Here is a 22,834-nt window from a genome sequence, read left to right as displayed (position 1 = left end):
CAATAAATAATGAGTTCATACGTTAAATACTTCCAACTCGTTTCCTTCATTCAAATATACTAGGTACAAAGCTAAGTACTTCATTAGTGTAAAACCATGGAATAAACCATCACCAGGTCCCGAGGTCACACTTGAATGTCAAACTACACTTAAGATAGGACAATTACCAATACGTTGTATGATGTTCAAAATAGTATAGAGAAAAACATGTGCATGAGTCGTATTAACAGAGATATACACTTATGAAACAATGAAGCACAGTTGCTACTGTGATTGAACCTCTTTACCTTTCGTTTTTTCCAGAAGATTATCCAAAATATCCTCGATATGGAAAACCAGATCAAGATGGCCATTCTCATCACAATAATGCGTCTCGACTCCAGGCATCTTCTCTGCTGCCTGTTCTGCCATTGCAAATGGTACATTGCGATCGAGCTTGCCATGCCATAAGCGAATACCTCTTCCGTCGATATCCTCAAGCTCAAAGCCCCAATCATTCAGAATCATCAGTTCCGTAGCTGCTCCCGCTCCACCATTCAGGAAAGCACCGCGTGTTGATTCCAGAGCAGCGGCTTTAAGCTTTGGCCTGGTCCAAGCGGTTTTTTCGGGACCAGGTCTCTTCATCACAGAAACCTCCATGGCCTTCTCAAGCACCTTAGGGTCTGGATTTCTCGCAGCCCGGCCTATAACCAAATCAAGCAGGCCTCCTGTCGCGAACCTCGGCAGCCACGCCCCTGCGTTCAACAAGACTCTCAAATCCGGCAACATGCCTGCCATGTTCAGAGTGAAAGGGTAGGCACCAGCCATAATTACAGCACCGAGAAGTCGTCCATTGGAAGTTTCATCGAATGCATCTCCATTTACACGAGGAATAGAATGCGCGCACGCAAGTGCATAGGGAGCTCCTCCCGAAAAGCCCAGGACGTAGAAATGGAGAATATTCAAGTGATCGGCGATAGCTAAAACGTCCTTGGGCCAGTCTAGTATCTGACGCTCGGCATAATATGTTGAGTTACCAAACCCTGGACGGTCAACACTTATCAAGCGAACATTGCGTGGTTGGAGAATCTCTGGCTCGATCTGGGTCGCTTCATTGGCGCATCCGGGAAATCCATGAAAGTAGAAGATAACTACTGGTGGTTCTTGATCCTCGCTATTTTGAAGATCCCCTCCATATACAGTCCAAGCAAGTGTGCGTCCTGAAGGCAGAACGTGCTTATCTTGGCCCCCGATCTGAGCTGCCATATTGATTCAAGCGGTGAAGATTGCAGATGATGGGCAATGGTCAATATTTTCCCCAATGATGACAGCCCCACGCGTAGCGGGATGAAGGTTCTTTGGAGTTTGACAGCCAATATGAAACTTGCGCGTCTGGATGCAAGTTCTAGCTGAATGGAATACAATCAAGGCCCTTTTATCCTAAGACTATCTTCGATGTTGGCTTCGTGTGCCGTGATATGTAGAAATTGAAACAAAATTGCCGATGATGTCCTTTTCGAAGCCTCCTAATTGGGGCCAAAAAGGCAAGGCTGAGGTCAGGTGATCCAGTAAGCAATAAGGAATAAGCGTTTCGTCTCCAGAAAGAGGTCCCTTTGCGAGGCTAGCCTTGATTTGAAATTCTTTTGGATCCGTAGACTCGCAGATTCGTCCTGTATTGTTGGATAGAGTGGTTAAAAGCAACTCGCTAAAAGACTAACTCTATCGCGATACTTGGCAATCATCCGAGAGCTTGGAGTATAGAATGCCATTGTTTCTCAATGTATTACAAATCCAATCAATTTTAGGATCAAGCGACCATTAAACAAATCGGAGTTGTCAAGAAATGCTCGGTATCAAATATGGATGTGAGATTGGAATTTGGAAATGGTACAGATATACAACATACTATGTTGTTATGTAGTACATAGTAGTTAACTTATGTGTTTTGTAGTGCTGGTTGCTAAAAATATATTTACAGAAGTCATACTTGGTGGATCAACTTGGAAGGGCACTGACCCTTCCACCATTTCATCCTAATATGAAATCACAGTAAATCAATGGCTTCCATTCATGAACCAGGAATTAAATACTGAAATTTCTCATCTTCGACAATTGCTAGCCTTAATTATACTGAATACATGAAATTGTGCACATAACATGACTCAGCATCACGTGCAGCCCTTGAACCTCGGCCCCTTCGCTACAGAAACCGATTGTGACGGCCTTGTGTTTCTGCAGTATAATTTATGATCGGCGCGGCTGAAGAGGACTTGTTGGGTCATTTGTGATCTCATCACCTGCAACTTCACTCCTTATCGCACCGATTCTGTCATTCCTTCAACGTTGTATATGCCAGGCTGAGCAGTCCTGTGTCAACCCCCCTGAGACGGCGAACAGAACTATATCCTTATTATCTTCTTGCTCCTTTACAAGAGCTCTGGAACCCGTGTTATCTCCGGCCTTCAACTTTCTCAATCCTCAAGCATTAATATTAACCACCATATCCGCTAGTCGTTTCAGAAGTCTTATCACGACAGTACCTTATTCATGTCCGCAATCCCGCCAGCGCTCCGCATCGAAAGCATGCGCGATCTATTATCATTGGCGGCGTCGCTTGCGTCGTGGAGGACGCTTGCTTTGATTCTAGCCTTCATTAATTTGAAAAACCTCCCGTTCGTTTGGCACGTATGTATCGATCCCATCTCACCCTCATCTAGCTCGTCAAATTTGACTTTGGCGAGCAAGTAGGGTCTACTCAACTGTTCGACGTCGTGTGACTGTACTGATTGGTGTTTTAGTTCCGGCTGCTGTACCACTTTGCGACCAACCTTCGGTTGAAGCCAAGTGCTCCGTTTTTCCCCAAAGGGAAGGCCATTGTCGATGCGCAAGGCAAGCCGACACATCCGGTCTTTGTCCCGGTTCGGGTCACTTCGCGAACTCCTCTGTTGGAGACGGATTACAATATGCACAAGTCCAATAGTACATATTTCACTGACCTGGATGTATCTCGTACGGCACTTGTGAGTCGTCTCTATAGTCCCGGCGTTGGTCTTGTCAGCAAAGAGCTGGACAAGGAATTTCTTGCTACAGCCCAGAAAGAGGGCAAACGCGCCCCTAAGAAGAAGCCCGTCATTATTGTGCTGGGATCTGTTTATTGCAGTTTCAAGCGAGAGATTAAACCCTTTGAGCTGTATGAGATGCATTCTAAAGTGATTTCCTGGGATAAGAAGTGGATGTACATCCTGACATGTTTCATGCGGCCTGCCCGCGGTGCCAATGGCGAAAAGGAACTGTTGGCTACCGCTCTGAGCAAGTATGTTGTGAAGAAAGGTCGACTGACGGTTGCACCGGAGCGGATTCTCCGACTCGGAGGATTCCTCCCCACGCCACCGGAAGGAAGTCAAGTGAAGGATGCCCCTGTTGACTCGTCTGCGGAAGCTTCTGCCATCGCGACGCCTGCTAGCGGCGAGGGTATTACAGCTACCGGTGGTGTTGATGGATCCCTCGTGCGCGAGGTACTCAAATTGAACGATGATCAGATCCCCGAAAAGGAGACACTTGATGAACAGAAGAATACCAATTCAGACTCATGGAGCCCCGAGGAGTGGACCTGGGAACGAATTGAGCAAGAGAGACTACGGGGATTGGGTGTTGTCGAGGGCTACATCAATCTAGATGACCGATTGCACCAGGAGTGGATGTAATAATCATAATTCGGCATAGAGAATAGAACAACTTTCGTCTTTGAATAAAGCAATCACCTATTCATACTTTTGCCTAATGAGGTGAAGGTCGGAAAGCACTTACTGCCAAACCGTACGAATGTGCGCCTGAGGGTTATTGAAGGGATCGTTCTTATTCAAGCTAATACGTAATGAAGAAACTACTATTGAACTTCTCAATTGTTTCCCCCTCTTCCTATGAGTCTCTATGGATGGTTTTGTGTATATCGTCGAATGATAATCGAGCCCAATAATTAGCATATCTCAGTGCTGAGCCGTACATGGCTCCTAGTATACAAATACGATTTCTACTCAATTTTTCCCCCTTCCTTCAAAGTCCTCCACAACCTGGACAGCTGTCTACGAGGTACTTTTTCAAGGGGGTCTTACAATAATACATGCAGAGTTGCATAGTAGAAGAGACTACGAGTTAGCGCTGAAGCCACCTTCATGCAATGGAGTGCTCTATAGATCGATGGGAGTCTCCACTGTTGGGTGAGATCGACGGTCCATTAAGAGACCGTGCGATTTCGGGGGTCTCTCCTCATCTTCTCCTGAAACGACTAAACTTTGACGGAAAAGTCCTCTTGGTGATACGGGGGATTGTTTCAGTACCATGTAGATCACTAATGCGAGCCGGTTATTTGCATTTCTCTTCATACAAAGTACGCAAAGTAGCATTTAGTAACGGCCTTCATAATTTACTATTTAGTGCAGTAGATATACGTAGTAACTTGAGCTTGGAAATACATAGTAGTTAAGGACCCTCCGCACCTTAAACAGAAGTGGATATCAGATTGCTCATTCACTTTAGCTTATTTGGATGAGCCCGTGCATCTGTGAGATCATCCTTGAATATACCCAAGCTACACAGCACCAAATATTCAATTGAGCGCTACTTCTTTGTTGATATTATTTGTGCTTTAACATAGTATGTCATAGCACATAACTAACTACTGTAAATGCATACCCTGTACTTTAAGGAGTAAATCCTCTCGGGTCCGGCGGTATCCGAAAAGCCCGTGCACAGCCCCCTTGTGTATTAAATACCGTATGCAAAACACACCGGAATCGGTCACTACCGCCAATTATGGAGTTATTACTGTAATTACCAAGTTCGATGTCCATAAATCACGTGCTGCACGTGACATGCGGCATGGGCCACCTTGGCAAGCTCCGCGACCTTTTGGTCTTTCGATAGACCAAAACGCTTTGCGACGAGCCATACGAGAAAGCTGGTGAGTATAATTTGTTGTTTGGATTTGAATCGCTTGAGTTGCGAGATCCTTTTCATCCTTTGCGAATCTTCGCGTTTCCACCGTTCACTTTGTCAAGGGGGTCATGAATTTGGTCCGACACCGGATGAAGTTTACAGTATCATACAAGATTGGACTGTACGGCCCAAGTCCACTTCGCGGCTCCTCCCAAGGCGCTACGACGGCCAGTCCCTCTTTTCCCGCTCTGATCAGACGCATTTCCACTCGGTGCACCGGCAGACGCTGTGATTTGCTCGAATCTTTCTCCGTTTAGCCCTCGCCCTGATCCTCCAGTGTTGTATTGCCCCTGCCCACATCGTCCCAGTCCTGCCCTTCCAGTGTCCAAGTCAGGCCATCGTGCTCGCTCGCTCCACTTATCTTCCGGAACGTCACCTGCATGATTGGCCCACCCTCCTAACTCTTCTGTATCCTTTTTCCATGGGGCGAACTTGGTCTAGCGTACGATTGCGTTGCTTGACCTGTCCCTTGCAACTTCCTACGACTTCCCCCTCTCCCTCAAGACACTTTGTTAATTCTTAGAGATCATTTGCGTTGCCTTCCATTGATCTTTTTGCTAAGGGATTCGTCTGTTTATCAGTGTCCAGGAGAAAGAAAAGTGTTTTCGTTCCGACTGAGGAGCTTATCGCGCCATCGTCCGTGGTACATTTTGCTAGCAGTACTATCACCAACATACCGACATCTCGAGACTCGATCAACACCCACCTTGTGACTATCTGCCCTAGTCAAGATCCCCTGCCTACGACTGCCTTAACATTCCCCTTCTTTTCCCCGACCGCTGGGAACCATACTTCGCCGTCGATCAGCGGTCGCTCCATCCGACGACGGCACCCGATTATCAAGCCTACCTTGTCTTAGTTCACTCGCCTTGCCATCCAATATGGCGACAACACTAGACCAGCCGCACCTCGACCCGCTTGGGGGGCGGCCCGGTCGTCGATTCTGCATCGATCACACCACCTCACAGCGCCAACGGAAAGAAGGATGCACCTGAGGGAGTGCCTTCTGAGCTATCCGATCTTGAGTTGGACGCTAAATCAGCGGCTGCCCCCGAAGAACCAAGAATCAAACATGAAGAACAAGACGAGCCGATGCAAGAGGAGGAGGAGGAGGAGGAGGAGGAGGAGGAGGACATCGAACCTGACCATTATTACGGCGGTGGAAAAATTCCAGTCTTCAAACCTGTAGGTTACTGCACACTCGGGGAGCACTGGCGTCGTCTCTTCATGAAATGACGGTGTTCCTTGTGAATTCACCTCATGAAGTCATGGAGACGATGTTCTCCGTGGACAAGAGGCTGACAACGGTGTAGACAATGGATCAATTCCGAGATTTCCAAAAATTTATCAACAAGATTGATAAGTACGGAATGCAGGCAGGCATTGTGAAAGTGGTCCCGCCGAAGGAATGGTGAGTACGGGATATATGAGACGATATGAATAGCCATGCTTATCATCATGAAGGACTGAATCCCTTTCGCCTCTGGATGAAGCCGTCAAGTCAATTCGCGTGAAAAATCCGATCATGCAAGAGTTTCACGGATCGCACGGAACTTATACGCAAGCCAACATCGAGCGCCAACGATCCTACAATCTTCCTCAGTGGAAGGGTCTTTGTGAAGAAAGCAGTCACCAACCTCCTGCTCGTCGCGGCGAGAGACGTCGGAACCAGGAACGAGTGAATCGCGCAGCCCCGACACCGCGAGCCCAGTCCAGTCGCCCAGAGACTCAGAAACGCCGCCCTGGACGTCCCGCTAAGCGCGGTGCTCAAGTTAAAATCAAAGAAGAACCCGCCGACGACGTTGAGAAATCAAAGCCTGAAGGACCGCCGACTCCTGTTTCACCCGAGACGAACCCTATTGAGCCCAAAAACGAGGACCTGAGTGATGGTGAATCGCTTCCCGCGACCAAGCCCAAGGGTAGACAACCTAAGTCTGTTTCCTCTCGCCGTAAAACCAATCGAGGTGAAACGGTCGATCATGTCGACGAGGAAGCATTCCAGCACTTCGACTATCGCATTCATGACAATGAAGACTACACTGCTGAACGATGTGATGAATTGGAGACCGCATACTGGAAGTCTCTCATGTTCAATAACCCCATGTATGGTGCAGATATGCCTGGATCACTCTTTGATGACTCAGTTGATTCCTGGAATGTTGCCAAACTGCCGAATTTGCTTGATGTTCTTGGTCAGAAAGTGCCGGGTGTCAACACGGCATATCTGTACTTGGGAATGTGGAAGGCCACTTTCGCCTGGCATCTTGAGGATGTTGATCTTTATAGTATCAACTATATCCACTTCGGAGCCCCCAAGCAATGGTACAGCATTTCACAAGAGGACGCGCCCAAATTCGAAGCGGCCATGCGCAGCATTTGGTCGAGCGACGCCAAAAACTGTGATCAGTTCCTCCGTCACAAGACATATCTGGTCTCTCCCAGCCTGTTAAAATCCCAATATGGAATCACAGTCAACCGTTTAGTCCACTACGAAGGGGAATTTGTGATCACATTCCCCTACGGATACCACTCTGGGTATAACATCGGCTATAACTGTGCCGAGTCGGTAAATTTCGCAACCGAGAGATGGTTAGACTACGGTCGAATCGCGAAGAAATGTAATTGCGAGGCTGACAGCGTCTGGATTGATGTTGACGAGATTGAGCGCAAAATGCGTGGAGAAACAACACCAGAATACTACGGTGATTTCGAAAGCGAATTCGAGGGATTTGAAGGCGCTTCAGATCTTCTTACGCCCCCACGCAGTGTACCTGAAAAAACCTCCGGCCGTGGTCGGAAGCGAAAGATCCTGGCTGACGGCTCCGGGAACGTGAAACGATCAAAGATCCACCTTGAAGGCCCGCGGAAACTTCCGTGCCTGCTCTGCCCCAATGATCTAGATTATGAGGATCTACTGCCGGTAGAGAATGGCAAGGGCCATGTTCACCGCCGCTGTGCATTGTTTATTGAAGAAACCAGCATCCTGCGGGATGAATCGGGCAATGAAGTGGTATGCGATATTGAACTCATTCCCAAAGCACGCTTGGGTCTGAAGTGTCTCTTCTGTCGCGAAGTTCGTGGTGCTTGTTTCCAGTGCAATTTTGGCAAATGTACTCGGGCCTACCATGCCACCTGTGCTCTTCTAGCCGGTGTTCAGGTTGAGCACGGTTCTATTGCGGTCATTGCCGACGATGGTGTACAATACACCCTGCCGAGCGTGGATTTGAAATGTAAATTTCATCGTCAGAAACGACCGGCAGGTATATCGGGCGAGTCTTTGGATATGGATCGTCGTCTTGTTGAGGCCGCTCGTCGTCTGGCGTCGGGTGATCTGATTCAGTTTCAAGTCGATAAGGAGATCAATGGTGCCATTGTCCTTGAAAACCGTCCTGATGAGCGATCAATGCTGTTGAAGGTTCTTCCACGAGGGTAAGTGAATTCTCGAATTCTATGAATTTTGATATCCACTCCGCCACACTTTGTATCATTCAGTTATGCTTTTTTCTCCCCGAGCCTCCCGACCCAAATTCTCTCGGAGTTTGGAACGTGGAACGCCATGACGAAAGCAAAACAACCTTCTTTTTTTCTTTTCTGATGCTCACCGAATACTAATAATTGTCAACAGTGATATGATTGAAATGCCCTATCGCTGGATGCTAGTCGTCCGCAAGAGCAATTTCGCGCCCCTTGCGCCGGGTATTCAACCCCTCCCGGCCCACTTGGTGCGAAAGCCTGAACAGCGAAAGGACTTCGAAGCCGCCGTGCCAGTCGCAGGAAGTGCGTTTGGCGACAGTCGATCTCCCCTATCAGTGGGCCGAATTCGAGACGGTGGATGCAGCTAGGAATCAATTTGCCCCACTGGTTACGGTCAGTCTCAACAAACCGGAACATTTGTGGTATTACTTGGGCTCGTTGTCCACCGAGAGTAGGGCACAATATACGCACAACCCTAGCATCCCTATCCACAACCCGCGGGCCAATTTCCTGGACGGCGTCAAGTCGCTTGGCGTGGCTGGTGCCAGTGCTGGTTCTCGTGCATCGAAGATCTCACCCCACCACATCTTCCAACATGCTCCCACCGCCCCTGCCCCTCCTTACCAGCAAATTCTTTACGCCCAACATCCAGCGCATTTCCATCATAAACACGCCTCTCTGAACGTCAACACCCCTCACCTGCTGCAATCCCGACCGCCCTCCTCTTCCGCCGCCTCCCTGCCGCATCTTGCCCCTCCCCCTCCCCCTGTCCCTGCTGCCGGTGCTGCTGCTGCTGGTCCTGCGATGCCGTCGGCCTTTCGAACTCTGCCGAATACATCCGCCCGCCACACCCCTTATCCATCGGTCACCAAGTCGCATGTTCAGCAGCAGCACCACCTCCCTTCCACCAATACCTTTGCCAACGTCCGTGAACTCATTGCCCGGCGCCGTTTGGCCCAGATCACCGATCATGCCAACGTCTTCGCCGGGTACACGATTGTTAGCCCGGAATTGGTGGTAGAGACCCTGCTGGGTCCCATGGGCTCAATCCCTCCGGCCAATGGTCTCGAGAAGCTTGAGCTGGCCATGGCCCAGCAGCGGGTGCAGCCACGGGCTGCTGATGGGACTCTACTACCGCCCCAAACCCTCAATATGAGGTCTGAGGAAGTCACTCGACTGCTTCAGATGCTCCGATTCTCACTGGTGAGTCATCGCGAGCGTTTGGATGTCATCCAGAAGAGGGAGTCAGAGGGTATCAAGATGGAGACTGTCGATCGTGGAAGCATCGCTGCCGCGAAAATGCCAGGCAAATACGCTTTCCTCGATCAGCAACGTGCCTTGGCTCCCAATGTCTACCAATCTCCATACAATATGCCATCCGGTCTCTCTGAGTACGCCAAGAAAACATATGAGCTGATTCCATCCGCCGATGAACCACCTAAGGAGTCCTTGGCCAATGACTACTTTGCCAGCCTTTCCCAGGCCGACAAGGACAAGATCATGAAGACGTGTGGCAGCTTCGTGCAACGGGCCATTGAACGGTCTGCCAGTCATAGCCGGCACAGTTCCACGGCGTCCAATCTACGACTTTCCTCGGCGTTGGCCCAGCAGACGGAGAATCCGACCATCGACATCACGACAGTCGAAGATCCGCCAATATCGGGTCTCGATCTTCCCTTGCATGCAGATTCTCCATGTTCCAGTTTCGGCCGATCACATCTACGGCTGCACTCTCCAGGAGATTTCCCCATCCACGGCCCTGATCCACACCCCGATCATCACGATTTATTCGGTGATCAGCAAGCCAATACCCGCTTCTGGCAGGACGGGCCGTGGGCTGCTGGTGATGGCAATACACCTAACGACGAGAATCGTCCGTTCTTTGGGCCGCATGAACGATTAAAGCACGATTATGCCTCCTCCGATATCTCTCTGGGTAAAGGACCTGGGTCCTTACACTCAGTCGATATGGCCGGCTTTGGCTTTGATCCCGCCGAGGACCTTTGTGCTGGCCTTAGTCCGTAACGGCCTGAACGATCTTTGGACATGATTCCTTCCATCTCGTCAACCGTCCTTGTACCTCTTCCGCGTTTTGGCTTTCGACTGTACTGCATCTCTATCATGTAACGACTTCACCGGCCTGACGATTGCATGACTGTGGCGTTCTTCTATCTTCTTTTTATTCTTCTTCCATCTCTGTTTCCTACTTCCCCTCCCCCCATTTCCGACCTCGATTCACGATCGTTATATCACCACGGGTCATGTTTCATTGTGTTATGATTTTCCTGGAGTTCACACTAGCTGGCTGGTCACGACTCAGCGTGTCTTTTTTTTTTCCTTGTCATCTTCCCCCTTACCTCACATCCATCCTCTTTCCCCTGGTCTACTCTCTGCGAATTTCGACCCGAACCCTTTCCTATCGGACTGGCCGTATAGACTGGCGTTCGACTGATTTTTGTGCATCTTCCTCCAAAAAAAAAAAGTCCGACCTCGACCATTTCAACATTAACCTGTCCCGTCTCACCTTTGCTCATCCTCCACTTCCCATCTCCCTCCAGTCAATTATTTAGGGCCTACTTTCGCCCGATGTCCGATCTTATCTTGTCCATCCCCCCTGTCTCTCCCACTTCCCCTTCAAATGTCCGACTAGATATTCCAAACAAGAAAAAAATTCTTTTCAAAGACTGGATATTTCCCTCCTGTTCCCCCTTTTTCTCCTCCCCCCCATTTCTTTTGATACCCCCCCCTTGTTTGACCACTTGCACGGATACGAGTGCCGCGAAATCCCTTTTGGCCCGAGCTCGTCGCTGTGCACACTCACCCTTTTGAGCCCCCTTTTACTGTTCTGCCTTATCTTAGTTGCCTGGCGCTCGCCTATCTGCCTTTTTTTGGGGGGATCTGGCGTGGCAGCCGTCACCGCGAGTGACTCGATGTGAAAATTACATAGTACGATGACTATTCAATAAAATGATCTTAAAATATTTCTTTCACTAAGCTTCAACATTAAAATCATCATACATAGTATATTTATTAAATTCTTTCCTCAACTAAGATAATGGAACTAATGTTTTAATTTAGTAACAATATCGAGTAGCCTTGATCGAGTTTTTCTAGTGTCTCGAGAATAACTGGAGACCTCCGGGCGAGACTCCACTTAACAGCCCTTTTCTCTTTTGTTCTCGAGAAGGTAAGCCTTTAAGGCCCCATCGACTAACTATCAGACCCTGGATAATCCTAGGATAACCATAGGATAAGACCTTATCATTCCACTGGTTGTTAGTCACAGCCCCCAAAACTCTGGACCAACCAAACAGATAGAACCATTTCCTCTCCCCCCCCATTCCATTCTGATAAACAAAATCCACATCTGACCCTAAACCGACCATGTCTCAAGCCCAGATGCCCGATTCGGTCATGAAAGTTTCCGCGGTCTCGGACCGCGATGCGTCCACGTTTTATTTCATGCGGGGTTAACTCTCTTTCTCTCTCTCTCTTCTTCCTTGATCTCATTCAGCTTAAATATAATTCAAAGATATTCACCTTAATGTTGTTCGACCCCAGATCCAATTGATCTCCCTTTTCCCTCCCTCCCTTCCTCTCTCTCTCTCTCTCTCTCTCTCTCTCTCTCTGTCTCTCTCTCTCTGTCTCTCTCCGGTCTCCATTTTCAACCCTTCCCATCATGCGCAACTCAGTCGACGGGAACGCCGACGAGGCGCTGGCAGCCATGGGCTACAAGAGCGAATTACCTCGGAATTTGAGTATGCTGAGTATTTTGGGGTTATCATTTGCTATTATGGCGGCGCCTTATGGTCTCAGTACGACTCTGTATATCACTCTGAATGACGGTCTTTCTGTCACCATTATCTGGGGTTGGGTTTTCGTCACCCTGATCTCCATCGCCATTGCAGCCTCTCTCGCCGAAATCTGCGCTGTCTATCCCACCGCTGGCGGTGTTTATTACTGGAGTGCCATGTTATCGACGCGTCGCTGGGCTCCCTTGATGTCCTTTATCGATGGGTGGTTGACTCTCGTTGGGAACTGGACTGTGACGCTCAGCATTATCTTTGGAGGTGGACAGTTGATTCTGAGCGCGATCAGTCTCTGGAATGAGGACTTTGTCGCGAATGAGTGGCAGACGGTTCTGATGTTTTGGGCCGTACTCCTGGTTTGCGTTTTGGTCAATGTCTTCCTTTCACGATACCTGGACTTGATCAACAAAATCTGCATTTTCTGGACCGCCGCTAGTGTGATCATTATCCTAGTCACTCTGTTGACCATGGCAGATAACCTCCGAAGTGGCGAATTTGTTTTCGCAGAATACGACTCGTCGCAGAGTGGATGGCCTGCTGGCTGGGCTTTCTTTGTTGGTTTGCTGCAGGCAGCATATACACTTACTGGGTATGGCATGGTCGCTGCTATGTGTGAGGAAGTACAAAATCCTCATCGCGAGGTCCCCAAGGCCATTGTGTTATCGGTCGTGGCGGCTGGTATCACGGGGTTGCTCTATCTGATCCCACTTCTCTTCGTGATGCCCGAGAAGATTGACATCCTGCGTAATGTTGCCAACGGTCAGCCGGTTGGAACGATCTTCAAGATGGCGACAGGCTCCGCGGGCGGTGGCTTCGGTTTGCTGTTCTTGATTTTGGGGATTATGATGTTCGCAGGAATTGGATCCTTGACCGCGGCTAGTCGTTGTACTTATGCCTTTGCACGGGATGGCGCAATCCCCGGGTTCAAACTGTGGCGCCGCGTTAACAAGAAGCTCGATGTCCCCGTTTGGGCCATTATTCTGTCTGCTGGTGTTGATGCGCTCCTCGGATTGATCTATTTTGGCTCAACGGCGGCTTTCAACTCTTTCACCGGCGTGGCTACCATTTGTTTGTCTACATCGTATGGCCTGCCGATCTGTATTTCGCTCGTTCGGGGCCGACAGGACGTTAAACGCTCAGGATTTTCTTTGGGACCACTTGGCTATATTATCAACGCGATCACTCTCTGCTGGATCGTATTGGCGGTTGTCTTGTTCTGCATGCCCTATACCTTGCCCGTGGACCCTTCATCCATGAACTACGCCAGTGTAGTATTCGCCGGCTTTGCTCTGATCAGTATCACCTGGTACTTTGTCTATGCTCGGAAGCACTTCACCGGCCCCCCCCGTCAGCAAGGAGGAAGCAGCAGCAGCTACTGGCATTATGACGGGCGCCGCAGTGGACCCAGAGCGCAAGCTATCCGAGACTGCGGAGGTGAAGAAGGGCTCGCTCTAATATCTGGATCTACCTTTTGTTATATATAAGCCATCTAATGTACATTTTGATCTGAATTAGCATATTGTATATCTTTTCTTTATTTCTGATTGTTTAGCATGAATCTCGTAGATCCCTAAAGTAAGCCTCGTGGCAATGTGAATGATTGTGTAACCGTGGGAATCACAAGTAGACGATCTCCTCCCAGTTGGACCGCGGCTATCGGACAAGCAATCAGACACGCCACTTCTCGGACATTCCCACACCCCCTAACAGGCCTACAAGGCTTCTTCAACATTGTTCTCCGCATTTGTGATTAGATTCAATCTCTCCTCTATCTTTGATTCTAATCTCTATCTGTCTCTTCTGGATTTTTGAGGGTGCTGTCGCGTGCGTGACCGGGAACCATTTGCTTTCCCGAAGAAACCTAGACTTTAATCTCGGACTTCAACGGCCAACAACACACCCTTTCTCCTCCCGACTTCTTCCCCTTCCCCCCCTTACACTCCTACTGTGAATCCTCCCTTCGCCTCGAGATTCCAGACAGATATATCTTCGCTCTCCATGCGGTTCATTCGCCGTAGCCGATGCCCAATCCCGCTTCCATGAAGACAGGGCAGATTACCGCACTGCTTCATCTCGCGTCAATATGTCGGACTCTGTAGGTACGTGTGTACCTGGCGAATCTCGCTTTTGTCACCCAAATCCCCATTTGTCGATATTCGATATTGATTCTCCATTTGCGCAGATCGAGTCTTCGTCCATGCCTTGAATACTGTCAAAAGGATACCCCGGACGGGAACTGCGCGCCCTCCGGCGGCTGAGCGGTTGAAGCTTTATGGCTTGTATAAGCAAAGCATGGGTGAGCCAATTCCATGGATGTAAAGAGAGATACTTGGTGGGATCATTTAGCTGATTGCGTGAGGTTAGAGGGGGATGTTGAAGGGGTCATGGATCGTCCGATTGGGAATACTCCAGAGGTGCATGCAGAGTGCGAGAAATGGTAAGTCTTTCTTGGGATCGCACAGCACATATCTTCGAAATATCCACAGAAAATACCACCAGAGAAAGTCTAATCATATGTCCATTTTGAATTATATAGGGATGCCTGGTATGCCCAGCGCGGTATTTCGCGTACTGAAGCCAAACGTCGCTACATCGGCACTCTCATCGAAACAATGCATACCTACGCCTCGCAAACCCCTGAAGCGCGCGAGCTCGTATCCGAACTAGAGTTTGTCTGGGACCAAATAAAATATAATGCTTCTTCATCCTCTGGTTCAGGCCCGTTGAATGCCGTTGGCGTTCCGCCTCTGTCACGACACCAGGGTAGCGCATACGGCAGCATAAATGGCCGATTAGCACAATCCCCAGAACAGTACGAGCGACCAAATTTAAGAGCCAATGATGGCCATGATTCTCGACTCCGCGTACTTAGTCCCGTCAGTCAACCCGAAGAAGAAGAGTACTACCGTCGTCGAAGGCGGCATTCAAGAGACGACATGGACGACGACGCTATAGACGACGAAGAAGATGACGAGGATGAAGAATACGAAGAGGCTCGTGATAGTCTCTATGAAGATCAAGACCAGGCTAGCACGGCTGCAGACACAAATACCGGAACAGATCGCACAGCTTCACATGGCGACAGCCGCTCTCAGCGCCGACATCATCACCAAGACTCAATAGCAGCCAGTGGGAGCGGAGATTTAGAAAGTAATTCCCACCATCGCAGAGATTCGCAGGTTTCCACAAATCCGAAAAATAGCCGTTGGCGCCGCCGTGTCGAGCAAGCCTTGACGAAGATGACCGCTGAAATTGCCGCTGTCCGTGAACAAATGGAGGTGCGCACATCGGCGAATCGTCGACGATCAGATCTTTGGGCCTGGCTTAAATGGATCTTATGGTCTGTTACACGTCAGATCATCTGGGATCTTGCTTTATTAGGCGGTCTATTGATTTGGATGCGAATGCGTGGTGATCGACGTGTTGAAGATCGATTACGTTCTGGATGGTTAGAGCTTAAGTCTCGGCTGGGCCGATTCAAGCTTCTGAGTCGTTTCGACAAGGCTCCTCTCCTGCCTTGAGGGGGGTTACTTTTGCATCTCTGGTGCTTTTTCGAGATATACTCGCCTTCCTGATTGCATTCTGATGCTTTGCGTTGTTTTGGCTGACTGCATCTGTTCTTTTCATTAACTACTCCACCTATTCATGTATATTTTGGAGTCCTTTTACATACTTATTTCGTTTGTCAAGTACATATGGGTTTTATCAATTGAGGTTCATGGTGTTTTCCTTGGGTTTTTCTATTTCCTTTGTTCTTTTGATTCTCATGGGGTGTATGATACGTGATATCATGGATGTGCGATAGAGACTCGGGCTATCGTAATTGTGTCTCTAAATACATAGTTCTATGGGCATAGACTGTGATTGCCAGGGTAGTATATCTTATTTGCTAGAGTGACTAGTATAGATATCTTCAGGTTGGCGGCGAATTTTTGATCGGAAGATGAAGCCCTTTCGGCCTCTGAAGCTAGTAGGAAATCAATCAGAGATTCTGCGAAAATCGATATTCACGGACAGAAGACAGGTCACTGATCAATTGTCCTGCTGCAATGTACCGTATATGAGCATAATATGTATATGCCGATCAGGTCCTCTCACCTTGTCCAATGATCTGCCACATTTTAATCATCGATGCCAAAATACGGCAGAAGTTATGACAATCAACTACTCAGAAAATTGAACTATTAAGCAACGAATCAAGAAAAGAAAGGGAATGCCTAATTAAGCAGAAATCATGTAACCATTCCTGATGCCAATAGATATTTACACAAAACATACACCAGACAGACACAATAGAGATAGATGAGACACAGGGCCCAATTGCGCATCCAAACGGGGGAGTGAAAAGCCGCGGCCCTGGACGGCACGTAAGAAAAGGCGATTGCGATTTGAGAAAGCTTTGAGGTAATAGAGATGAAACAGACGCATGGGACTGCGCTGTTCCCTTTTTAGTACTGAGGTCCAGGGTAGATGGCGTACTTCTGTTTGGGACGCAGGTGAACGGGGACCTGGCCCTCGGGGGAGCCAGGAATCTCCTTCTTCAGGCCCTATAAGAAAAAAAAAATTTAATGTTAGAGGTATTTCAAAACAGGCAAGGTGAGCCATCGCCGCATGTGGAATAGTTGTCGGCTCGTCTCGGTTAACATCAGGGCAATTGGTGAACCTACCAGCTTGTCAAAGACACACTTGTTCAGGTCCATCTCGGCTCGGCGACACTCGAAGAGGTAGTGGTTGTTGTTCTCGAGGCACTCCCAGTGAGCCTTAAACTGCGACAGGCAGTGGGTGTTGATATCCTTGATCCTGTGACGAGTCAGCAAAGTCGCCCGTATTGACTGATATCCCAGGCTCGCCACATGATGAGACACTGGCATTCCGAGGAAAGAGAAGACATAGAACGTACACACTAGCAGCGCAACGCGTGACCTTGCGACCCTCCTTCAAACAATCGATCTCTCCGCGGCCATTCGCCTCGTCCTTGCACTTCATGAAGTCATCGTTATAGGGCTTGCAGCGCTCGCCGATGAAGTAGGCAGCACTGAAAAGAGGTGCGGAAGTAGCGCCAATTTCCTGGACCTTGGGGATATGGTCCGGCATGGGCGTGGTGTCCACGAGGACTTCTTGGTTGAACCTGTGCGCCGAGGGATGGGGTTAGTGAGGGTTCTTTCTCCGGCGGGCGACCCTGATGCAGCCGCGTTCGTATCTCAAGGACCATCGAAGACGTACCGAGGTTCTCTCTGAGCCATTGTGACGATTGATGAGGGGAAAGACGAGGGGTGGGAGATGTCAATTGGGGAATGAGAGGGACTTGGAGCTGCGGGTTGCGGTGGATGGAAAGGTCGGTTTCTTTGGCCTCACGCTGATTGGCGGAGGGTGAGCGATGAGGTAAGCAAATCTTGTAGTGTTGGGCGAAGTAGGCTGTAGCGGTCGAACATTGGGTTGGAAAGGTCAGAAATTGGTAAATATTGATCATCACCAAGTACTATGAAAGTCTCAACTATCAGGACGTGATCTATCATATCTAGACTGGTTCAATTGAACAATATAAGGGTGTCTTCACCATTTGACAGCAAAATTCATCACGTGATCTAAACAAAGCACAGCTCCGACGCCGTCTTTCTCGCGAGCTTCTACCTGCCTGTTCGCCTACTCTCAACCACCACCCCTTGCACCCGTGAATGATGCGAAACTGATCTGGACTTGAAAAGCAGCTGAAGACTTTGTATTCCAACTGAAGATTTGATCAATTCGGTCGATACCGTCTCCGTTCAGAGCTGATCCCTCTTTTTTTTTTCACGGCAACACTTCGCGCCCATTTGCGACATCCAATATGTCTCTTTTCGGTACACCCCAGCCTGCTCAGACAGGTGGTGGCCTTTTTGGAAGTGCAGCGAACAGTACGGCGCAGAAGCCTGCGGGTGGTTTGTTCGGCTCCAGCACAGGGACCGGTACCCAACCTACTGGAGGATTGTTTGGCGGGACACAGAATCAGCAACAGAGCACTGCTCCTACCGGTGGCGGTCTCTTCGGATCCTCGACGACCAACCAGACACAGCAACCTCAGCAATCAGGGGGGATTATTCGGTTCAAGCACGGCGCAAAAGCCGGCTGGGGGAGGCTTGTTCGGCATGGGACAATCAACTCAACAGTCCCAGCAGCAACCCCAGCAACAGCAGACTGGGGGGGCTATTTGGATCGACTACAACGCAGAAGCCCGCGGGAAGTCTTTTTGGCCTAGGACAATCGACTCAACAGCAACAACCTCAGCAACAGCAGTCCGGAGGTTTGTTCGGTGGATTGGGTCAACAACAACCACAGCAATCTCAGCAGGCGCAACAGCCTCAGCAGTCGCAATTCGGTCAGACTACCATGGCCACACCTCAAGCCCAGCAACAGCAATCACTGTCGTCCAGTCTGTGGTCTCCTGGCCGTGCTATTACCGGAGGTAAGTAAACTCGTGTATTTAGAGATCCCGGTTTTCTTTCCAGCAACTAACTTACCCTTTCTTTTGTCAGTTCACCGTACGGTCCCGATGCAACTTGAAATTGTTACCGAGAAGTGGAATGCTTCAAGCCGTACATCTCCATTCCGGGCATACCTCTACAATAACGTCGGCGAAGAAAATGCGCCATTCTACCAACCTACGCCTGAAGATGACGAAACGAAGTGGGAGGAGGCTCTACGCAATCGAACTAATCCCGGATATGTACCTGTTCTCGTCAAGGGCTTCTGGGAGCTGGGCAAGCGGGCTCAGCGCCAGAAGGACTTCCTTTCTATGATGCAAACACGTCTTCACGAAATCAACAACTGTCTTACTGATATGCTGTCACGTCATGACTTGAAGCTCTCCGTGAAAATTGCTGACTGCCGTCGCAAGCATATGGTACTGAGCAAGCGGTGCCTTGCGCTTGCAGCTAAGACTCAGGTCTTGCGTAACCGAGGCTATGCCATGGATGATGCCGAGGAAGAACTGAAGAAGAAACTTTCTCAGCTAGAGCGTTCCGTCTTTGATCCGTCTCTTAGTGGCCGGGCTGAAGAAATCTGGGCTCGTATGCTGGCCATTCATGAGCATGGCAAGCGCCTGCAGGCTGATATGGAACGCGTTGGAGCTCATGTGGGCTCGAATGCTGATGATGAGATCGATGAGAATACTATGAAAACGGCAAAGAAGGTGAGTTACATCCAATGCTTTACTTTATTTTAGATTGTATAGCAATGCTAACCATCTTACTAGATCTTGGACGATTACCATGCTCAGATTCAGCACCTACAGAAAGAGCTCGAGTCAATCAAGAAAGAATTCGATGAGGCCCAGAAGATGAACGGGAACTAATTTCCATTTATATGTTCTTCTGACTTTGGATGTATTCAATTTTGGGGGCTAGTGTCCGAGGGCATAGGAGCATCGGCGTTCTGGGGCAGTAGACTTGCTTGCAATGCATATTGAAATACGATTTAATTCTCTCCATCTACATCACTTGTAATACTTTTCGATCATCCAAGTGGCTCCAGCCACTAGCTTATTTTCCATTGACCACTCTATATCCGAATAAAATCGCAGAAAAGCAGGCATGTACAGTAATAATACACCATCCAGCTAGGCCTAAGAGGGTCCCTACGAGAAATACAGGCAACGATACTGATACAGTATGATTCACCTAGTTTGCTCGATCAGAGATACACTCGCCCATTGCCGGATGAGAAAAGTCGAGTTGTCCAGATGTCCCATTTCGACCCAGCCATTATGACGCCTAATGGAGAGGCGGGAAAGTAGGTGATATGTTTAGAGGAACTTGCGGGCGAAATCAATGGCGAAGGGGGCTGTTTAAACATATACTTAGTGAGAAGTTCCATTTCTGAATTCCATGTCTCGCCGCGCCTAGCGATTTGCCCCGGAAAATGGACGTCATCGAAGGGCAGCGCGATGACTTACAAAGGTAAAGAGCGATGCCGCCGAGAACGGTCATCTTGACGGTCTGGCACGCCTCAATCTCACCAGCCTGTAAATTATTCGTTAATAAAGGGTAGGGGTCTGGGCATATGAAGCGTTAAGTGATACCTTGATCTCCTCCTTGGAGAGCTGTTCTTGGCCTGATGGAAATGAAATATTAGCTGCTGATAGTTCGAACGAGCAGAAGAGGATGAAGAACAGTATCGCACATACCTGGAGCGAACATTTTGTGATGTAATGGTAAAATGGAGATATGTGAAATAGAAAGAAAGATGGTTGGAAGTTCAAAGAAAGCCCGTCGAGAGCGGACGGGGAAGAAATCACGGGAGCACAGACCACCTCGACGCTCCTTCTGAACTTCCGCCCTCTGCCCTTTTGCCTCTGCCTCCTTCGATTATTTCCTTCTTTCATTTCTTCTGCCTCATACGAAGGCTAAGCACCTCACTGAAATAATCACATAGCTAGCGCGGGGGGTCGAATCTACCATCACAAGCCCTGCGCCCCTATCCTTTCTTCCCAGAGAACGCGGACGGCCTGCACTACCAGTCTCAGCAGCGCGCCTCTCGATTTGTCTGATCTTCACCCGGTCACTTGCTACTAAGTTTTTACACACACCTTTTCTTTTTCTTTCCGCTCATCCGAGCTTGTATAAAAGAACAATGTCTGCCTCCCCCGAGCATGCTGTTGGCTCACCCGCTGCATCCCCCGAACGCGATGAGGAAAAAGTCGCAACCCCAAATGCTGGCGATGACAACGAAGATTTTGGAGATGACCAGGCCGGCGGCGAGGATGATGATGATAACGAGGGTGGAGCTTCCGATGACGAATCGATTCTCTCCGAAGTCGATGAGGCCCAATTCGAGAATTTCGACCCCGAGAACGTTGACGTCGAGGATCGTCCGCAGCTAGCCATCGATGAAGATAATCTGAAACTCATTGGTCGCCACAAGCGCAAGCGCGAGGAAGGCGAGAGCCGTCCACGCCGCAAAGAGGGTCGTCGGGAAAAGAAGCGTCGCGGTCAAGAGGAGGAGGATGGCGACGAAGATTCATCCCGTCGCAGGGAACGAAAGAAGAAGGAAAAAAAGGCGGCAGAGCCTGATACGGATGAAGAGACATTGGACCCTGAAACCCGTCGGCGCAGGGCTCTCGATCGGGCCATGGACGAGGCGATGAAGAAGCCTACTAAGCGGAGAGTTCGCAAGCAGGATGGAATTGTACGTTCAAAACATAGAGCAACTCTGGGATGAAGCATCGTTTACTGATATTTATTTAGGACCTGGAAGCTATGGCTGATGCTGAAATTGAGCACATGCGGAAACGGATGACCCACGCTGCACAAATGGATGCCATCGATCGCCAGGAGGGCAAACCCGCTATGCATAAGCTGAAGCTTCTCCCTGAAGTGATTTTGCTTTTGAACCGCAACCAGTATACTAACAGCTTGGTGGATCCTGAAATCAACTTACTCGAGGCTGTCCGATTTTTCCTTGAGCCTCTTGACGATGGCTCGATGCCCGCATATAACATTCAGCGTGATTTGCTCACCTCTATTGCCAAACTTCCTATTCAAAAAGATGCCCTGATAGCAAGTGGGATAGGGAAAGTGGTTGTTTTTTACACGAAGAGCAAACGCGTCGAGCGACCGATCAAAGATATGGCCGAGAAGCTGCTGGCAGAATGGACTCGCCCAATCTTGCAGCGCAGTGACGATTACTCGAAGCGTGTCTTCCGAGAGGCCGTTTTCGATCCCACGTACGTTACAAGCTACCTAAAGAACTGCCGAGAAGAGAGAGAGGTGGAAGATTTACTGACTTTCGGACAGAAAAATGACCAAGACTACCCAGACCAGTGCTGCGGCTGTTGCAGCGGAAGCACGCGCTCGCGAAATGCTTCCCCCACGTCTGGCCAACCGTGCTCGCGTCGACCGTACCCAGGTCAGTTACGAGGTGGTTCCTCGCCAGATTGGTGTTCAGGAAAGTCGATTCGCTAGACCTTTGGGAGCCAGTGGCGAGGATCGTTTCCGCAAGATGCAGGCCAGGCAAAATGCTGCTCGAAAGGCTTCTCGACAGTGATGCCGAAAGGATTTGCTGCAGGTGTGATCGAGTTTTATCGATTTTTCTTTTTGCCTTTCCCCATATTTCCCATTCATTTCTCCTCGGAGATGATCTTCTTGAGTCATAGTTTTTCTATATTTTTCTCTCTCTCTCTCTCTCTTACATGATACGTCTGGCGTTCGGGATTCATCGGGATCATTGATATTGGGGCTTGGGCATGTAACATCAGTCGCATTCGGTAGAATATGACCGCAGAAAGTGAATAAGCATTGAAAAGAATCGCGCTAGAAAACAAGTAGAAGCCAGTCAGAGGCTCCGTATTAATTCTTCCCAGCTATTTTAAGTCTTTGATGATCGCATTCCCCCGGGATTTTGTGCCTTGAACGAGATATCTCCGAGTGGATCCCGATTTTCTGCCGTCCGGGAGCAGATCCCGGGTGGCACTCGGCATGGATGTATACTTCTGTACAGTATTAGCACTCGATTCAAACTCGGATTATGGAATCTCACGAAAATTGTATGGGATAATGAGGTTCCTCGGAATCGCAAATATATTCTGATTTTAATTAGTAACA

General features: G+C 49.1%; 8 protein-coding genes across 8 annotated transcripts; 6 read left to right on the top strand and 2 right to left on the bottom strand.

Moving 5' to 3' along the window:
* Positions 1 to 264: 264 nt before the first annotated feature.
* On the bottom strand, positions 265 to 1,245 carry N7469_008188 (alpha/beta hydrolase; the record flags this gene model as incomplete). Its single annotated transcript, XM_056647106.1, has 1 exon — positions 265 to 1,245. One exon carries the CDS (start codon positions 1,243 to 1,245, stop codon positions 265 to 267), a length of 981 nt encoding a protein of 326 aa, XP_056498657.1.
* A 1,281-nt stretch (positions 1,246 to 2,526) lies between these two features.
* Positions 2,527 to 3,683, top strand: N7469_008187 (acyl-CoA thioesterase; the record flags this gene model as incomplete). Its single annotated transcript, XM_056647105.1, has 2 exons — positions 2,527 to 2,664; positions 2,778 to 3,683. The coding sequence occupies 2 exons, from the start codon at positions 2,527 to 2,529 to the stop codon at positions 3,681 to 3,683; spliced, it is 1,044 nt and encodes a 347-aa protein (XP_056498656.1).
* A 1,071-nt stretch (positions 3,684 to 4,754) lies between these two features.
* Positions 4,755 to 10,473, top strand: N7469_008186 (putative jumonji family transcription factor; the record flags this gene model as incomplete). Its single annotated transcript, XM_056647104.1, has 6 exons — positions 4,755 to 4,939; positions 5,943 to 6,159; positions 6,288 to 6,385; positions 6,439 to 8,403; positions 8,600 to 8,696; positions 8,785 to 10,473. 6 exons carry the CDS (start codon positions 4,755 to 4,757, stop codon positions 10,471 to 10,473), a joined length of 4,251 nt encoding a protein of 1,416 aa, XP_056498655.1.
* Positions 10,474 to 12,127: 1,654 nt separating this feature from the next.
* On the top strand, positions 12,128 to 13,712 carry N7469_008185 (putative GABA permease; the record flags this gene model as incomplete). Its single annotated transcript, XM_056647103.1, has 2 exons — positions 12,128 to 13,604; positions 13,657 to 13,712. The coding sequence occupies 2 exons, from the start codon at positions 12,128 to 12,130 to the stop codon at positions 13,710 to 13,712; spliced, it is 1,533 nt and encodes a 510-aa protein (XP_056498654.1).
* A 628-nt stretch (positions 13,713 to 14,340) lies between these two features.
* N7469_008184 (uncharacterized protein) lies at positions 14,341 to 15,778 on the top strand (the record flags this gene model as incomplete). Its single annotated transcript, XM_056647102.1, has 4 exons — positions 14,341 to 14,356; positions 14,440 to 14,553; positions 14,622 to 14,694; positions 14,794 to 15,778. 4 exons carry the CDS (start codon positions 14,341 to 14,343, stop codon positions 15,776 to 15,778), a joined length of 1,188 nt encoding a protein of 395 aa, XP_056498653.1.
* Positions 15,779 to 16,705: 927 nt separating this feature from the next.
* On the bottom strand, positions 16,706 to 17,500 carry N7469_008183 (coiled-coil-helix-coiled-coil-helix domain-containing protein; the record flags this gene model as incomplete). Its single annotated transcript, XM_056647101.1, has 4 exons — positions 16,706 to 16,804; positions 16,925 to 17,057; positions 17,158 to 17,385; positions 17,481 to 17,500. The coding sequence occupies 4 exons, from the start codon at positions 17,498 to 17,500 to the stop codon at positions 16,706 to 16,708; spliced, it is 480 nt and encodes a 159-aa protein (XP_056498652.1).
* Positions 17,501 to 18,084: 584 nt separating this feature from the next.
* N7469_008182 (putative nucleoporin) lies at positions 18,085 to 19,587 on the top strand (the record flags this gene model as incomplete). The annotated part of the gene is made up of 4 exons (XM_056647100.1): positions 18,085 to 18,338; positions 18,404 to 18,699; positions 18,770 to 19,425; positions 19,489 to 19,587. The coding sequence occupies 4 exons, from the start codon at positions 18,085 to 18,087 to the stop codon at positions 19,585 to 19,587; spliced, it is 1,305 nt and encodes a 434-aa protein (XP_056498651.1).
* Positions 19,588 to 20,864: 1,277 nt separating this feature from the next.
* Positions 20,865 to 22,277, top strand: N7469_008181 (transcription factor SPN1; the record flags this gene model as incomplete). The annotated part of the gene is made up of 3 exons (XM_056647099.1): positions 20,865 to 21,419; positions 21,479 to 21,957; positions 22,028 to 22,277. The coding sequence occupies 3 exons, from the start codon at positions 20,865 to 20,867 to the stop codon at positions 22,275 to 22,277; spliced, it is 1,284 nt and encodes a 427-aa protein (XP_056498650.1).
* Positions 22,278 to 22,834: the final 557 nt, after the last annotated feature.

This window comes from Penicillium citrinum (genome assembly GCF_028827155.1).
Source record: "Penicillium citrinum strain IBT 23319 chromosome Unknown utg000007l:1.0-2040159.0:1.0-2041076.0, whole genome shotgun sequence".
NCBI lineage: Eukaryota > Fungi > Ascomycota > Eurotiomycetes > Eurotiales > Aspergillaceae > Penicillium > Penicillium citrinum.
This window is presented reverse-complemented; position numbering and strand designations above follow the sequence as displayed.